General features: G+C 39.6%; 2 protein-coding genes across 2 annotated transcripts; both read left to right on the top strand.

Annotated features, from left to right (window-relative positions):
- The first annotated feature begins 580 nt into the window (after positions 1–580).
- Positions 581–7,887, top strand: hadhab (hydroxyacyl-CoA dehydrogenase trifunctional multienzyme complex subunit alpha b). The gene is made up of 20 exons (XM_080043080.1): positions 581–714; positions 2,050–2,091; positions 2,201–2,271; positions 2,364–2,497; positions 2,751–2,889; positions 2,982–3,101; positions 3,515–3,617; positions 3,802–3,924; positions 4,037–4,155; positions 4,354–4,410; positions 4,503–4,612; positions 4,804–4,938; positions 5,178–5,349; positions 5,494–5,580; positions 5,667–5,807; positions 6,026–6,094; positions 6,240–6,435; positions 6,551–6,665; positions 6,787–6,932; positions 7,066–7,887. The coding sequence occupies exons 1-20, from the start codon at positions 648–650 to the stop codon at positions 7,209–7,211; spliced, it is 2,292 nt and encodes a 763-aa protein (XP_079899206.1). The 5' UTR covers positions 581–647; the 3' UTR covers positions 7,212–7,887.
- A 749-nt stretch (positions 7,888–8,636) lies between these two features.
- kif3cb (kinesin family member 3Cb) lies at positions 8,637–14,523 on the top strand. Its single transcript, XM_080041888.1, has 8 exons — positions 8,637–10,209; positions 10,336–10,437; positions 10,623–10,745; positions 11,146–11,264; positions 11,674–11,793; positions 12,524–12,638; positions 13,285–13,448; positions 13,853–14,523. The coding sequence occupies exons 1-8, from the start codon at positions 8,791–8,793 to the stop codon at positions 14,004–14,006; spliced, it is 2,316 nt and encodes a 771-aa protein (XP_079898014.1). The 5' UTR covers positions 8,637–8,790; the 3' UTR covers positions 14,007–14,523.
- The last annotated feature ends 90 nt before the right edge of the window (positions 14,524–14,613 follow it).

Here is a 14,613-nt window from a genome sequence, read left to right as displayed (position 1 = left end):
TGTGATATAATGATCTTTATATTTTTTAAATTATGTGCAGTCAGTCTGCCTGTATTTGCACATAGTGCATTAAATAACATTATTTTTTTTAATAATATATTGCTGATACAGTTCATATGACCTGACAGCTTCTTCTTTTTGTGGTGAGATGTATAACATCTCACCACATGTATGAATTATAGAAGACATTATAATAGTTAGCCTATGTGAAAAATTATGGCATCCAATTTTAAAACGTGTTTGGAAAAGGTTTGCTTTGAGGATTGCAAGTCGGGTGATCCAGGTTGTGATGTAGATATAATAAATAAACAAATGGTATGAACCTACTCGCATGGTTTTCAAGGAAAGTTAAGCATTGCGTTTATTTTTATAAATTGTCGAGCATAATATTTAAAAATCCCTTAAACAAATATCTGCCTCCACCTTGTGGTAAAATGCTGCTACTGCTTTCGTTTAGTCTAATTATAATGACTGTAATACCTAATACGGTCCACAGGGAGGCGCCAATGTGAGAATTCATTGTTTTCCTACTGCTATTATAACGAAGAAGAAGACGCTTATATTGCTGTCAATGCTGTCAGGTGCCAGCAGCCAGTTAGCTTCACTTCACTTCACTTCCCCACCGCACACTGACCTCAGCTCCCAAGATGGCTGGTGTTCGAGCCCTTGGTGCTCTTTCAAGAGTTACATTAAGGAGATACGCCCTTTGCGAAGGTAGGAATAACTTTTATTTTGAATATGAAATGAAAGAAAACCAGCGCTGCGGCCAATGACACTCGTTTAACGTGCCGTAAATGGCTAATTAGCTTTGTTAAAGCAGCTGTTAGCTCCGAGATATATGTTTGGAAATGTTTAATCGTGCTTCATAAACAACATTCATCTAAAAGAAAGTTTGACAAGAATATTATGTGAAAACTGCAACTCGTGACCTTTTGTTTAAGCGAGTAAACTTGACGTGTAAACTTGCTATGTGTGCTAGCTGACTCACTACTGCGTAGCCCCTCAAGTTAAGTTGGATTCCAAGAAACATTTTTAAAGACAGACTATCTGTTTTCATTTCAGACTGCATTATGTCCGCAGTAGGACAGTTTAGACATGGATTTGAAGGCTTGGGCCATTCATTCGCCATTGTGCTGTTGGCTCTGTCTGTGTGAATGGCAGGCGGGGAATGTAGGTGAAGGGTCACTTTCCACTACATCACATACAGCAGCACCTCGGAGAACGTCTGAGGTCAAGGCAAAATTATGTGCACGTCTTGTTTCTGTTGTAGTACCAAGGACATTTCTGAAGATACAATTTTTAGTTCTTAATGTAATAGGTTTTTTTATGCGGTTGTTAAGAGTAATGCAGCTACGCCTACATATCCTTACAAAGTTATGAAAGGCATTGATGGCATGATTCTAAACATAAGCGGTCTAAATTGATATTAAACTGTCTTAAATCAAAAGTCTCAAAAATGCAAAGACATGGGGACAGGATTATATCACTCCTTTTTTCTGACGTTGCAAAAGTATTTAGCCATCTGTTTTTGTATGGCTCTTATGTTTACATTACACAGATCGACATAGCATGATCGGATGGGTTCACATTGAGACGTTAAATGACCCATTATTATTGGCATTTTACTTGTTTATTTTGAATGGCCTGAAATAAAATTATGACATACCAAATTAAAAAGTAGCCTAATATTTTTTTAACATTTGAATTATATCTTTTTAATTGTTGCCTGGACCAAAGAGGTCATGTTTTCTGTAGAATGCTCCCTAACTTAAAGTCATTCATGACATAATCTTTTAGTTTTTGTAGAATTGGTTTTGAATTTTATTCCGAGTGGTATTAAAAAAAAAAGTCTTAAACTAATATCCCTCAAGCTGTAGGAACTCTTTTGTTGTACAAGGAATTTTATTTAGAGACAGTTTTTATTTTTAATTTTGCATAAGTATAGTGAGGGGGAAGCAGCAGCAAGGCAATGTGCAGCAGGTTGGATGACACCTGTTGGACAAAATAACTATAATAATGAATTTGTGTCTGTCGTCTTTCTTTTCACAGGTAGTCATTCTCGCACCTTCTCTGTAGCTCCTGCAATGTTGGGTAATAACAAACTCACTGCACATATAAATATACTATATGGGTAAAAATAGGTCAACCTGGCCTGTGGCACAATTATTTCCTCACTGTGTCTTTCCTACTGTATTTTTAGCTCGAACCCATGTGAACTATGAAGTCAAGGGTGACGTTGCTGTTGTACGGATCAACGACCCAAACTCCAAGGTATGAGCATTTAAAAAATTATCGGGATGGTTTCCACCTATTTTGTTTAATGATATGCATGAAATGTGGATGTAATGGCTCTCTCCTTCCAGGTTAACACACTGTCAGTTCAAATGCAAAACGAGATGGCAGAAGTAATGAGTGAAGTTTGGGCCAACGATGCTGTAACTAGTGCTGTCCTCATCTCCTCAAAGCCGGGATGCTTCATTGCAGGAGCTGATATTAAGTAAGAGAAACTGCATTAAATCCTTATTCTTATCAGATTTTGACACGTCTCTGGAACTTCTGTATTGTAATGTGCCTACTTGTTATTTATTTTGCACTGTTATCATAACATTGTGAAAATTATTGTCTTCATATTTGTGCACTAAAACTAAAAGCTTTGTCGCTGAAATGCTACTCAAATTAATTGTATATACCCTCATTTATTATATTTGAATTTGTCTAAATGAATACGTCTCTTTTTTTCTCTGTTACAGCATGATCCAGGCATGCAACAGCGTAGAAGAGGTCACCAAACTTTCTCAGGAAGGGCAGAAGATGTTCGAGAAAATTGAAAACTCTCCCAAGCCAATTGTTGCTGCCATCAACGGCTCTACATTAGGAGGAGGTTTAGAGGTAAGTAAAGATATTGCAGCAAACAACTAATACATTTGATCAAGATGACTATTAACTTGTAATCTAATGGGCTCTTTTTTTCTGCATTTCAGTTTGCCATTGCCTGCCAGTACAGAGTTGCAACAAAGAGCAAGAAAACTGTTCTTGGTACACCTGAAGTAATGCTCGGCCTTCTACCTGGAGCTGGTGGAACTCAGAGACTCCCAAAAATGGTTGGTACTGCGATTAGATTTCCATTCATTTCGCCCACTGTTCACTTTATACAAGTCCAAAAACCATACAGTCAGTAATAGTTATAACATAGAATCTTGCTTCATGAAAAGACCTCCAATGGCTATGCAGTAGTGCAAAATAATCTGGTTAAGGCTCATAATTGGTTTAGGATGTTACGTGCACCTTTTTTAAAGACCCTGCAAACAGATTATTTCCCCCTGCTCATCATGTCTTGTTTTTAACTACCTTGTCCTTCAAAACACACAATTATGACCGACAAGATTACCAATTATGTGCATAATATGAAAAATATTCACATTAAAATGTGTATCTAATTTTTATTCATTATAAACACACAATAAATGTTAATGTTGACAAATCAGTTAATGTATGTTTCTTTTACTACCTTTAGGTTGGACTACCCAATGCCTTTGACATGATGTTGACCGGAAGAAATATCCGGGCAGATAAAGCCAAAAAGATGGGGCTTATCGACCAACTTGTAGATCCTCTTGGTAAGCTACGTCGGCTCGCATATACTGGAGTCAAAAATCATTGAACTGTAAAGTATTATAATCTCATGTAATTCATTACTCAGTTTAGTGTAACACTGAATTATTTAGAGTATGTGCATCAGTTGATATTTATGTAAAAATTTACCTTTCAGCAACTTTTCTGCTATTTGTGCTTGTATTACAGGACCTGGGCTGAAGAGTCCAGAGGAAAGGACGATGGATTACCTTGAGGAAGTCGCTATCGAGTGTGCCAGAGGGATCGTAAATAAGAAGATCACTCTCCAAAAAAAGAAGGGCACAATGGAGAGTAAGTTACGTTGCATGTGCTGAGCATTTGACTTTGTTGTACCTTGACTTGAGTTTGTTTCACCATGAATAATAAATACTACATTAAAGAGTGACGGTTCTTTCCCTCATAGAAATACAAGACTACGTAATGGGCTTCGAGTTGGTACGGAAACAAATTTACAAAACAGTCCACGGTAAAGTTATGAAGCAGAGCAAGGGACTTTATCCAGCACCCCTGAAAATAATTGAAGTAAGTTTAAAAAAAATGCCTCTTAACTTTAACTCTTGACTATTTTTTTTAATCAGTGTGATGCAGTAGCAGTGTGGAAAATGTTCTATTCAATTGACAGAAACAAATATTTTTTCTTCTCGTTTTTATTATTTATCTTTGAATAATTTTAGTCTCATATTTATTATTATTACCTATTTAACAATTTCCCCTTTCCAGTGTGTGAAGACTGGAGTCGAACAAGGTCCCACTGCTGGATACTTAGCTGAGTCTCAGGTAAGGTTTGTTGACCTGCAGCAATGGCAAATTCAGTATTCACAGCAGCACATTGTCCAAGTGAACATCGCCAATTTTCATGTTTGTTACAGAATTTTGGTGAGTTGGCGAGAACCTCAGAATCGGGAGCCCTGATTGGTCTCTACCACGGTCAAGTTGCGTGCAAGAAGAACCGCTTTGGAACTCCTCAAAAAGATGTGAAGTAAGTAAAGAATCCCTTCCGTTTGTGTGTTCTACAATCATTAATACACCTGAAAACCTGCGTTTCACGTTTCAAACCAGATTCTCATGTTTACATTACATTGTAAACATGTACAATGATGGCAAACAGGAGATTATCCCGAGGCTGTACCTTAGTTTAAAGGTAGATACATTGTTTTTGTTTTTCTCTAGGACCTTGGCCATCTTGGGAGCAGGACTGATGGGGGCAGGTATCGCCCAGGTGTCTGTGGACAAAGGGATGCACACAATCCTGAAGGACACCGCTGTGGCTGGACTGGCCAGGGGCGAACAGCAGGTTTACAAAGGGTGGGTTCACATCAGGCATTTGAATATCAGTTGATTTTGTCATAACAAATGTGTTAACAGTATCTGAGTCACATCCTGTACATTTGTAAATACAATTATAAGCTGTTGACAGAATAAGCATGAATTAAAAAAGTTGTTGTAAATTATATTCACATTATATCAGATAAAATTTAAGTTGGAACCTAACATTTTGAAACCTTAAAGTATGCTGATGGAATCATTTCACTATTATTTCAAAGGCTAAATGTCAAGACCAAAAAGAGGAACATCACGTCCTTTGAGAGAGACTCCATTATGTCCAATTTGACTGGCCAGCTGGATTACAGTGGCTTTGAAAAGGCCGACATGGTCATTGAAGCTGTGTTTGAAGACATCAACATCAAGCATGCAGTCCTGAAGCAGGTGGAGGCTGTAAGTGGGCCTGAAGTGTAACTATGTTTCAAAGAGAATACACTCACTTTCTTCTAAATATCAGTCCTATATTAAAATGTTAAGCGTTAAATAGTTGTTGTGACAGTTACTTTGAGCTAAGATCTGACAAACCTTCCTCTGTAGGTGGTTTCCCCTCACTGCATATTTGCCACCAACACATCAGCTCTGCCCATCACGGATATTGCTGCTGCCAGCAAGAGACCAGACAAGGTTTGAACTACGAGCATTGTAGTTTCAAAGTGCTTCTAGATTTTTAAAAAAAACATGGTGCTGAATTTTTTTCTCTGAATCCTCAGGTGATTGGAATGCACTACTTCTCTCCAGTGGACAAGATGCAGCTCCTTGAGATAATAACCACTGACAAGACGTCAAAGGACACTACAGCCTCTGCTGTGGCAGTCGGCCTGAAGCAGGGCAAAGTCATCATAGTCGTTGGGGTGAGGTTTGGCGACATGCTTTCTGCTTTCCCGGTGTGGCTACCAACCGTTAAATACTTGAAAAAATACATAGAGTAAAAAGCCAGTAAAATGTTTTTTGGTTATTCTGGAATATATACATTACAGCAGTAGCTTGAAGCAGCCACGGCCATGATGATGCATGTTATATGATTAACGTAAATGCACTTCAATAAAAGGTTACACATATATCTTTGCAGGATGGACCTGGATTTTATACGACTAGGTGTCTGGCTCCCATGTTGGCTGAGGCAGTAAGAGTACTTCAGGTTAGTGTTACTATAGTAGAAAATGCTGTTTTGAAATCACTGCTTGTTATGGTTATAAATTCTCTATATGTGTACTGTAGCAAGATAAATGTAATTGTAACTGTAGCAATATAAATGTTATTAATATATGCATTGGCACTTACAGGAAGGAATTGACCCCAAGAAATTAGATGCACTTACCACAGGCTTTGGGTTCCCCGTGGGTGCAGCCACACTGGCTGATGAAGTCGGTATCGACGTTGCTGCTCACGTGGCCGAGGATCTTGGGAAAGCTTTTGGCTCTCGCTTTGGCGGTGGAAACGTGGAGGTTCTGAAAACCATGGTGGATATGGGATTCAAAGGTACAGAAAGATTGTGCCCATTGTTCAGTTTTTGTTGGATATCGTAATTGAGTTTTAATGAATGTTTCATTAAAATGCATTAATCCTTGCTTTACATTTCTTTTTTTTTCTTCAGGTCGCAAATCGGGAAAAGGTTGCTACGTCTACACGCCAGGACTCAAGTCCAAAGAAGTCAACCCAGACATTGGAGAAATCCTGGAGAAATACAGGATGACACCAAATCCTACTGTGTAAGTTGACACTGGACAATTTCAGAAGAAGCAATGCGTTGATTTAATCATTACATACCAATTTCATGATGTTACATTTTAAGTTTAAATGCTCTGTTCTTATTACTTATTTTTTTTGCAGTTCATCAGACTCTGATGTGCAGTACAGGCTCATTTCTCGCTTCGTCAACGAGGCCGTGCTTTGTTTGCAAGAGGGCATTTTGAACAGCCCCCTGGAGGGAGACATCGGGGCTGTGTTTGGTCTTGGATTCCCCCCCTGCCTTGGAGGTAAGAGTTCAATTCTACCATTACTCTATGAAACACCTCTCTCGTGAATACATCAAGAGATCAAAACAAGCCTTTGCAGTATCCCTGTAATCCATTCAATGATAAATCTAACATGATATCTTAACACTTCCAGGACCTTTCCGTTTCGTGGACACCTTTGGTGCGGATAAGTTTGTTGAGAAGATGAGGAAATTCGAGGCCGTCTACGGGAATCAGTTCACACCTTGCCAACTCCTACTGGATCATGCAAAGGATTCAAGCAAGAAATTTCACAAGTGATCGACCCACCATGTGTGCCAGTAGCTTTTAATAGACATGTGCCTAACATTTATGTCATGATTTGGGCAAAACATACTGCAAATGTGCTGGGATGACAGTTATTAGGTACACCCATCTAAAAATAATGCAGTATAATACAACAGTCCTTCAATACATCCTGCCTTTTTTGAGGGTTATAATGTTAATTTCTTTGTTGAAACTGATTTAGAGATTATTTTGGAGGATGCGGCCTGTGGTGTGCGTGTGTGTATATAGAGATGTTTGCATTATTTAGCCCACACTCACTGATGTAAATGAGGTGGGCAAAAGCTTCAACAGAAATACAATAATTACAGGACTCTTGTATTAGACTGCAGTAGTTTTGGCTAACTGTACTAAGAGTGTAATGTCAGCAAAAGTTGATGGGTATTTTGTACAATATTGATTTACTTGATGGTGCATAGGCTGAGGAGCAGATGGAGGCTAATTATTCACACATTGCAGAAGTTACTGTAGAGGCAGAGGAATTCAAATATTTTCAAACTGGCAAATTATTTGTTTATCATTGAATGTCCAATAACCATATGGTTAAGCTAGTGTCTTTTCTTTTTTTACTTTAAAGATTGTCAGTCCTGGTTTGAACATGAATGATGTAAATGTGAAGCCTGAATAAATCAAATTTTGTTATTGAAACAATCTGGGCCTTTTCTTTCTAGCTGCGTTCAAGTGTTTTTTTTTTGTATTGTTTTTTACGACACAAATACTACATTTGTAACAATACGTAAGCATCTATGCAATACAATTACAATAAATGAATGAATGAATATAAACAAGATAGATCCAGTGTGTTTTCCAGATCCGTAAATTCTATATAATAAGAAAAGTAGCCTAGCCCATTTCTATCGAAATATTTCTGGTTTCCCCAATAGGTGATTTTTTTCTTTTTCTATAAACCATTACCAAATCTTTAACTTATTTTATCACAAGGATAGTAGCCTACTATCATCTGTTTAGAAAGACTTGCTTTCCTTTTTTATATTATGTTTTTAATAACTTCAGATGAAAAGCTGTGGCTCCATTGTTAAGTATATTGCATAAATAAATTCTATGGTAGCCTATATTTTAACTCTGCCCAGAATTTTTTTATCTTTATCTTATCACTATTGGAGGGTAATCAATCACGGTTACGGAATGAGACCACGTCTGGGGGCCACGGGAAGATTTGCTGGAACCCAATTCGTCGCGAGGGTCACATGTCTGATTTCTATTGTCCGCAGCAGAGCAGGGTGTGTACAGCAGCCGGGAGGGGAGGCTGCTGTGTGGGCTGGGCTGGGTTGGGGCGGCTGGGTATTTTTTTCCTTCATCATCATCCCTTAATAGAATGTGACATCGCAAAAGATGCTCAGGGCGGAGGAGACGATGGAAGCGGTCCACATGAGGTGAGTCTGTCTTGTCTGATCGCTGTCATCAAAGGATATAGAAGCTGCGCACCTGTACGAAGAAGGAATTTAACTGTGTGGACCCCGCCCGAGGAAAAAAATGGCTTTGTATTTTAACGTGATGAGGACAGTTTTCCTTTAAAGTCCCTGACCAAAAAATAATGTCTAAAATTAAACACTGCGAGGCGGTGAGGGTGGTGGTCCGCTGCCGGCCGTTCAACAGGAAAGAGGAGACGGTGGAGTGCGTAAACATTTTGCACATTGATGACAGACTGGGGCAGATCACCATCAGGAACCCGAAGGCGCCACCTGATGAGCCGATGAAAGTGTTCACGTTTGATTCGGTGCACGGCTGGGATTCCAAACAGTGCGACATTTACGATGACGCGGTGAGACCTCTGGTGGAGTCCGTGCTCCATGGCTTCAACGGGACCATATTCGCCTACGGACAAACCGGGACGGGTAAAACGCACACCATGCAAGGGGTATCAAACGACCCCGAGATGAGCGGGGTCATACCCAATTCCTTCCAGCACATTTTTACACAGATATCCAGAACTCAAAATCAGAAGTACCTGGTGAGGTCATCCTACATGGAGATCTACCAGGAGGAGGTCAGAGACCTGCTGTGCAAAGACAACAAGAAACTTGAGCTTAAGGAACATCCTGACTTTGGTGTTTACGTCAAAGACCTGTCCTCTGTTGTCACAAAGAACTGCAATGAGATCGAACACGTCATGAACATAGGTAACCAGTCCAGGGCTGTGGGCTTCACCAACATGAACGAACGCAGCTCCCGCTCTCACGCCATTTTCATGGTCACCGTGGAGTGTAGCGAAGTGGGGCCGGATGGAGAGGACCACATCCGAGTGGGCAAACTAAACATGGTGGACCTGGCAGGCAGCGAGCGCCAGAGCAAGACGGGAGCCAAAGGTAAGCGACTTAAAGAAGCAGCCAAGATCAACCTGTCCCTCTCAGCACTGGGGAACGTCATCTCAGCTCTGGTGGACGGGAAGAGCACCCACGTACCGTACAGAGACTCCAAACTGACCCGCCTTCTACAGGACTCCCTGGGTGGCAACGCAAAAACGGTCATGATAGCGACAGTGGGGCCGTCGCACAAGCACTTTGAGGAATCCCTGGCCACGTTGAGGTACGCCAATCGGGCCAAGAACATCAAGAACAAACCAAGGATCAACGAGGATCCCAAAGACGCCCTGCTGAGGGAGTTCCAGGAGGAGATTGCACGCCTGAAGGCCCAGCTGGAGGAAAGAGGGATGTTGGCAAAGGAGAGAAGGAGGAAAAGAAACAGCAAGAGACTAAGTAGAAGTCTGGTTGGTATGGAAGAAGAGCTGAGGTACAGAGATATTGATGAAGAGATTGCGGAATTGTGGAAGGCCATCGACGAGGAGGAACAGGAGGTGAGGCCCCGCGTGAAAGAGGAGACCAGCTTCTTCCCCAAGGCCATGACCCGCCCTGGGAACGGGGAGAGGTTAAAGCATCTGAATGACAACCGGAAGAGCCTAGTGGACATGGACTGGGACCCGGACGCTCTGGAGAAGATCATTGAGAAATATAAGGTAACTTGTTGAGATCATATGGCCGAGTTGTAATACATACAGCACAGCAGCGTCTGATTTACGAGGAGGCGCCGCTGGAACAAAAGACATTTGCATTAATAATTTATTGTGTGTCTTTGTTCGCAGGCCATGGAGAGCAAATTGTTAGTTGGAGGAAAGACTATAATTGATCACACTAATGAGCAGCAAAAGATGCTGGAGCTGAAAAGGAAGGAGATTGCAGAACAGGTAATTTTTTTAATATTGTTGTGTGATGTATATTCCAACATAACAAACATACTTCAGGGCTGCTTTTACAATCATAATAGAAGTCTAATTGTGGCTGAACCTAGACAAGAAGATTTTTTTTAATTTTAAGGGCGTGCCCTTTTGTACTCGTTTCAATGGAGCCGACTGCTGTGCCTGGTTTTCAGATAAGGCGAGAGAGAGAGATCCAGCAGCAGATGATGCTGCAGGACGAGGAGACGGAAGAAATGATGGAGACCTTCTCCTCCCTGCAGCAGGAGGTGGAACACAAGACCAAGAAGCTGAAAAGGGTGAGACTGAGATGACTCACCCGCTGACGTGTTCCAATGTTATTATTCCCAGAGCATTGGCCATAATTTAATCAGTTTCTCATCTCATTTGCAATCAAGAATGCTCTTTGTTTTTTCAAGAGATAAGACTGAGGGAGAAGTAACACTGGTATTGATGGTGAGTCCAGGTTTTTCTGGATAGAGCTGCCTTTTTTAATTTAGGAATAATTGATTTTCTCATTTCTACTAGTCTCCTTAGCCACATTTGAATCGATTTTGTTCGAATTGGGCAAATGAACGACCTTTCAATTTCCCCTTTTCACATTCTGATGAAGGCCCTTTTAGTGTGTGTCTTACTTTAACATCTTGTCTTTTATAGCTTTATTGACGTGTGGAATTAACATGTTCCTGTGTTGTTCAGTTATATGCCAAACTACAGCTGGTGAAGGCAGAGATGAGAGACGTGATTGATGAACATGTTATTACCAGACAGGAGCTTGAACAGACACAGAACGAACTCACCAGAGAACTAAAGTACAAGTGAGTAGCCATGGTAGCAAATGTTTAGTCTACATCTAGGCTATGTATTACAAAAGGTTTCAATCATTTATACCTGAATTCTGTAAAAAAATAATCTACAAATAGTTCCTATTATTGAAAATTATCATATCGATGAAATGCAGTAAAAGCTGTGTTACTGTTATTGCTCAAATATATATATATATAAATGTGTGTATATATATATAAATGTATATATATATATATATATATATATATATATATATATATATATATATATATATATATATATATATATATATATATATATATATATATATTACATTTAAAAAAAGTGTGCACTGAAAAGTATTTGATTGAATTTAGTAGTTGCTTTGTTGGAATGCTTCCTGTGATCTCAGCTGACACATGCTTGTTTTCCATCTTGCAGAGTACTCTTGATTGAGAACTTCATACCTCCAGAGGAAAAGAACAAGATAATGAACAGGCTGCATTTTGACAGTGAGGAGGATCAGTGGAGACTTCAACCAGTCCTTCCTCTGTCAGAGAGGTCTGTTAAGTTGTACTGTAAATTAAAAAAAAATCCTCAAACACAAATTGTAAATCAGCACTGACTCACTGAGAAAATACATCTATCTATCTATCTATCTATCTATCTATCTATCTATCTATCTATCTATCTATCTATCTATCTATCTATTGTAGTGTATTTTGTTATGACACATTCTAAGATTACTGTAGTGTATTATGTTACTATACATTTTATATTAAGGTCTACTGCTACAGAGGAGACAAAGACAGTCAGCCTCATCTGGCAGGGGGCAAAGATGAGTTTTGTTGTAAATAAAAGAATTGTTCCAGAAGACCTCCTCATCTGCATTCAACTGTGTCTTCTTCCATCAACTAACTACCAACGCCGGCTTTCTGAGTAAAGGACCAAGAAAATATACTACACTATCTATCTATCTATCTATCTATCTATCTATCTATCTATCTATCTATCTATCTATCTATCTATCTATCTATCTATCTATCTATCTATCTATCTATCTATCTATCTATCTATCTTCACCTTGGTATCTGTCTTCACTGAGATATCGGGGAAGCTGAATGGTAGACCACACAGGGGAGATAACAGGGGAGATTTGTCTGGTGGGAGCTGATCACAGGGTCATATATGGGCCTCTTGAGGCTCCAGAAGCCTACATCTTAACTGCTAAACCAAGTCTAAGTGCATTAAACTGAATCCAAATCCTCCTTTCCCCCTGTCTTTACCCCAGTGCTCCCACTCAGGGCAAGAGAAGGCCCCTCTCAGCCGTGGGATACAAGAGGCCAATCAGCCAATATGCACAGATGGCTGTTGCCACGGCAGCCGGGGCCCCATCCAGATACCAGGTCGGTGCTCGAGACATTGACGAGGGACAGTTGGCCGAAAAGTACAGTAGAGGGGGAGAAGTGAAAACGTGGATCTTAACTTCCATGTTCACAGTCTCCTTTCTGCTGTGAAGATGGTTGTAGCCATGGAAACCATTCTCAGTTTAAACAGTTGGATCTTACGCAAGTGAAATATCAATGTGGTGTCTCAAAGTAAATACTGCATTTTCAAATAATATCCAGCACAGCACTCAAACGATGTACATACTTGGATAATTATGAGACAAGTTAGCATTCTCTGTATTTTAACAACAGTCTTTTTTTACAATGTAGACATACTGTTAGGCATGGGACGATGGGAACATTTGTCACGATTATTCTGCCCAAAATAATTGCGATTCATGATAGTATTCCTATAATCATCATATAAGCATAATATAATGCTGTTGGAGCTATTTGTAGGTGTTCCACGATAAAAACTTTCAGTGAATGGATTATTCACCTGAATAAATAAGAAAGGATTACATTGTGAAATAGGTGGAAGATCAACAAAAAATGATTATAACAAATGAACAGTTTAGAAAATGGGAAGGCATATAATATGTATGCATTTCCATATGTAATGATGTTATAGTAACTTCCACTGTACTTTGATCTGTTCTTACAGGCCGAGAATATAATGCTGTTGGAGCTAGACATGTCTCCACCGACCATGTTCACCTTGAACCTGGAGAGAGCCTTTTCCCCCAGACTGACCCGGGATCTGCTAGTAGATATTCCCGTTAGACGGAGGACGACTGCACAGACACGCGTCAGGAGATCCCAGTCCTGGTGAGAGAGCATGCTGAGAAAAGGCAGACGTCTTACAATTCTTACAGATACAGGAAGACCTTTTTATTTTAAAGGAGCATTTATTCAGGATAAGCCTGAACATTGCAGTAGAAAAGTTATGGGAATAACTGCACTACACATAGAATGAGTTTTAAAGCACAATATAAGTGTATTTGCATGTCCCCCCCCCCCCCCCCCCCCTTGAACAACAAACCACATTTATTTTTTTCGTAGGTCCACTGGTATAAAACGTTTAAATGCCACAAGTATCGGTATCATTGATGAAATACTTTTATTATTGATCAACAACATTAAGCTTTGATGACACATTTGGTAATTTTGAGACACGGAACAGTAAAAATCTAATGATATAAGTATCTAATTATACCTTAAATGGTCTACAGGTATCAAGCACCACAAGGAGCATCCTCCCTCACGTCATCTTATTCATCCTCCCCTCTGGCATCAGGATCTCAGAGCGTCTCTCCCTCTACGAGACCGAGACCGTCCTCTGCAGTTTATCTTCCACAGGGGGGTCCTGTTGGGGCTGACCCTTAAAAGATGTCAACACAGCTGAACATTAGTTTACAAGGTGGCACAAAGGAAACATGGATACAAATCTTATGCCTTGATTTTGAAATTGATTTTGCACCTTGTATTAAGAAGAAAAATATCACTTTAAGTATGCATGCTTTTAAGTTAACCGAGAAGACAAACATAATTTTTGCCCAAAGACAATATAGTTTATTGTGGCTTAGTCTCAATGAATAGCACATTCAAAACATTTGAAACCAGGTTCGACAAAGTTGTTTGTTTGAAGGATCTTTACAGTTAGTATTTTTCATTTACTTTACATTTGTATTTACATTTCTTTTTAACAACTTTAATTGCTTATTTTCTCAAAGATAAAAGTCTGTAAAATGTATCTGGTCTTGCCAAAACAGTGGAGGGTGATGGTCGGTGAGCCCTAAATACATACTGATAAGCCTGTATGCTTGATGAATTGTTGCTTCAATTTCTAGCTGGTGTTATTGTGAGCCAAAAATGTGAAGAAAGCTTGCCACGCTCTCTTGATTAGCTGCCTTATTTTTTTAATTGTTGTGAAATCGTGCAAAGTCCATGCTTACACATAAAATAATAAACAGAATTAAACAATCTTGAACTG

The sequence above is a fragment of the Ammodytes marinus genome, assembly GCF_949987685.1.
Source record: "Ammodytes marinus genome assembly, chromosome: 15".
Taxonomy (NCBI): domain Eukaryota; kingdom Metazoa; phylum Chordata; class Actinopteri; order Uranoscopiformes; family Ammodytidae; genus Ammodytes; species Ammodytes marinus.
The sequence above is the reverse complement of the archived record's forward strand: the minus strand, read 5'-3'. Positions and strand labels throughout refer to the sequence as shown.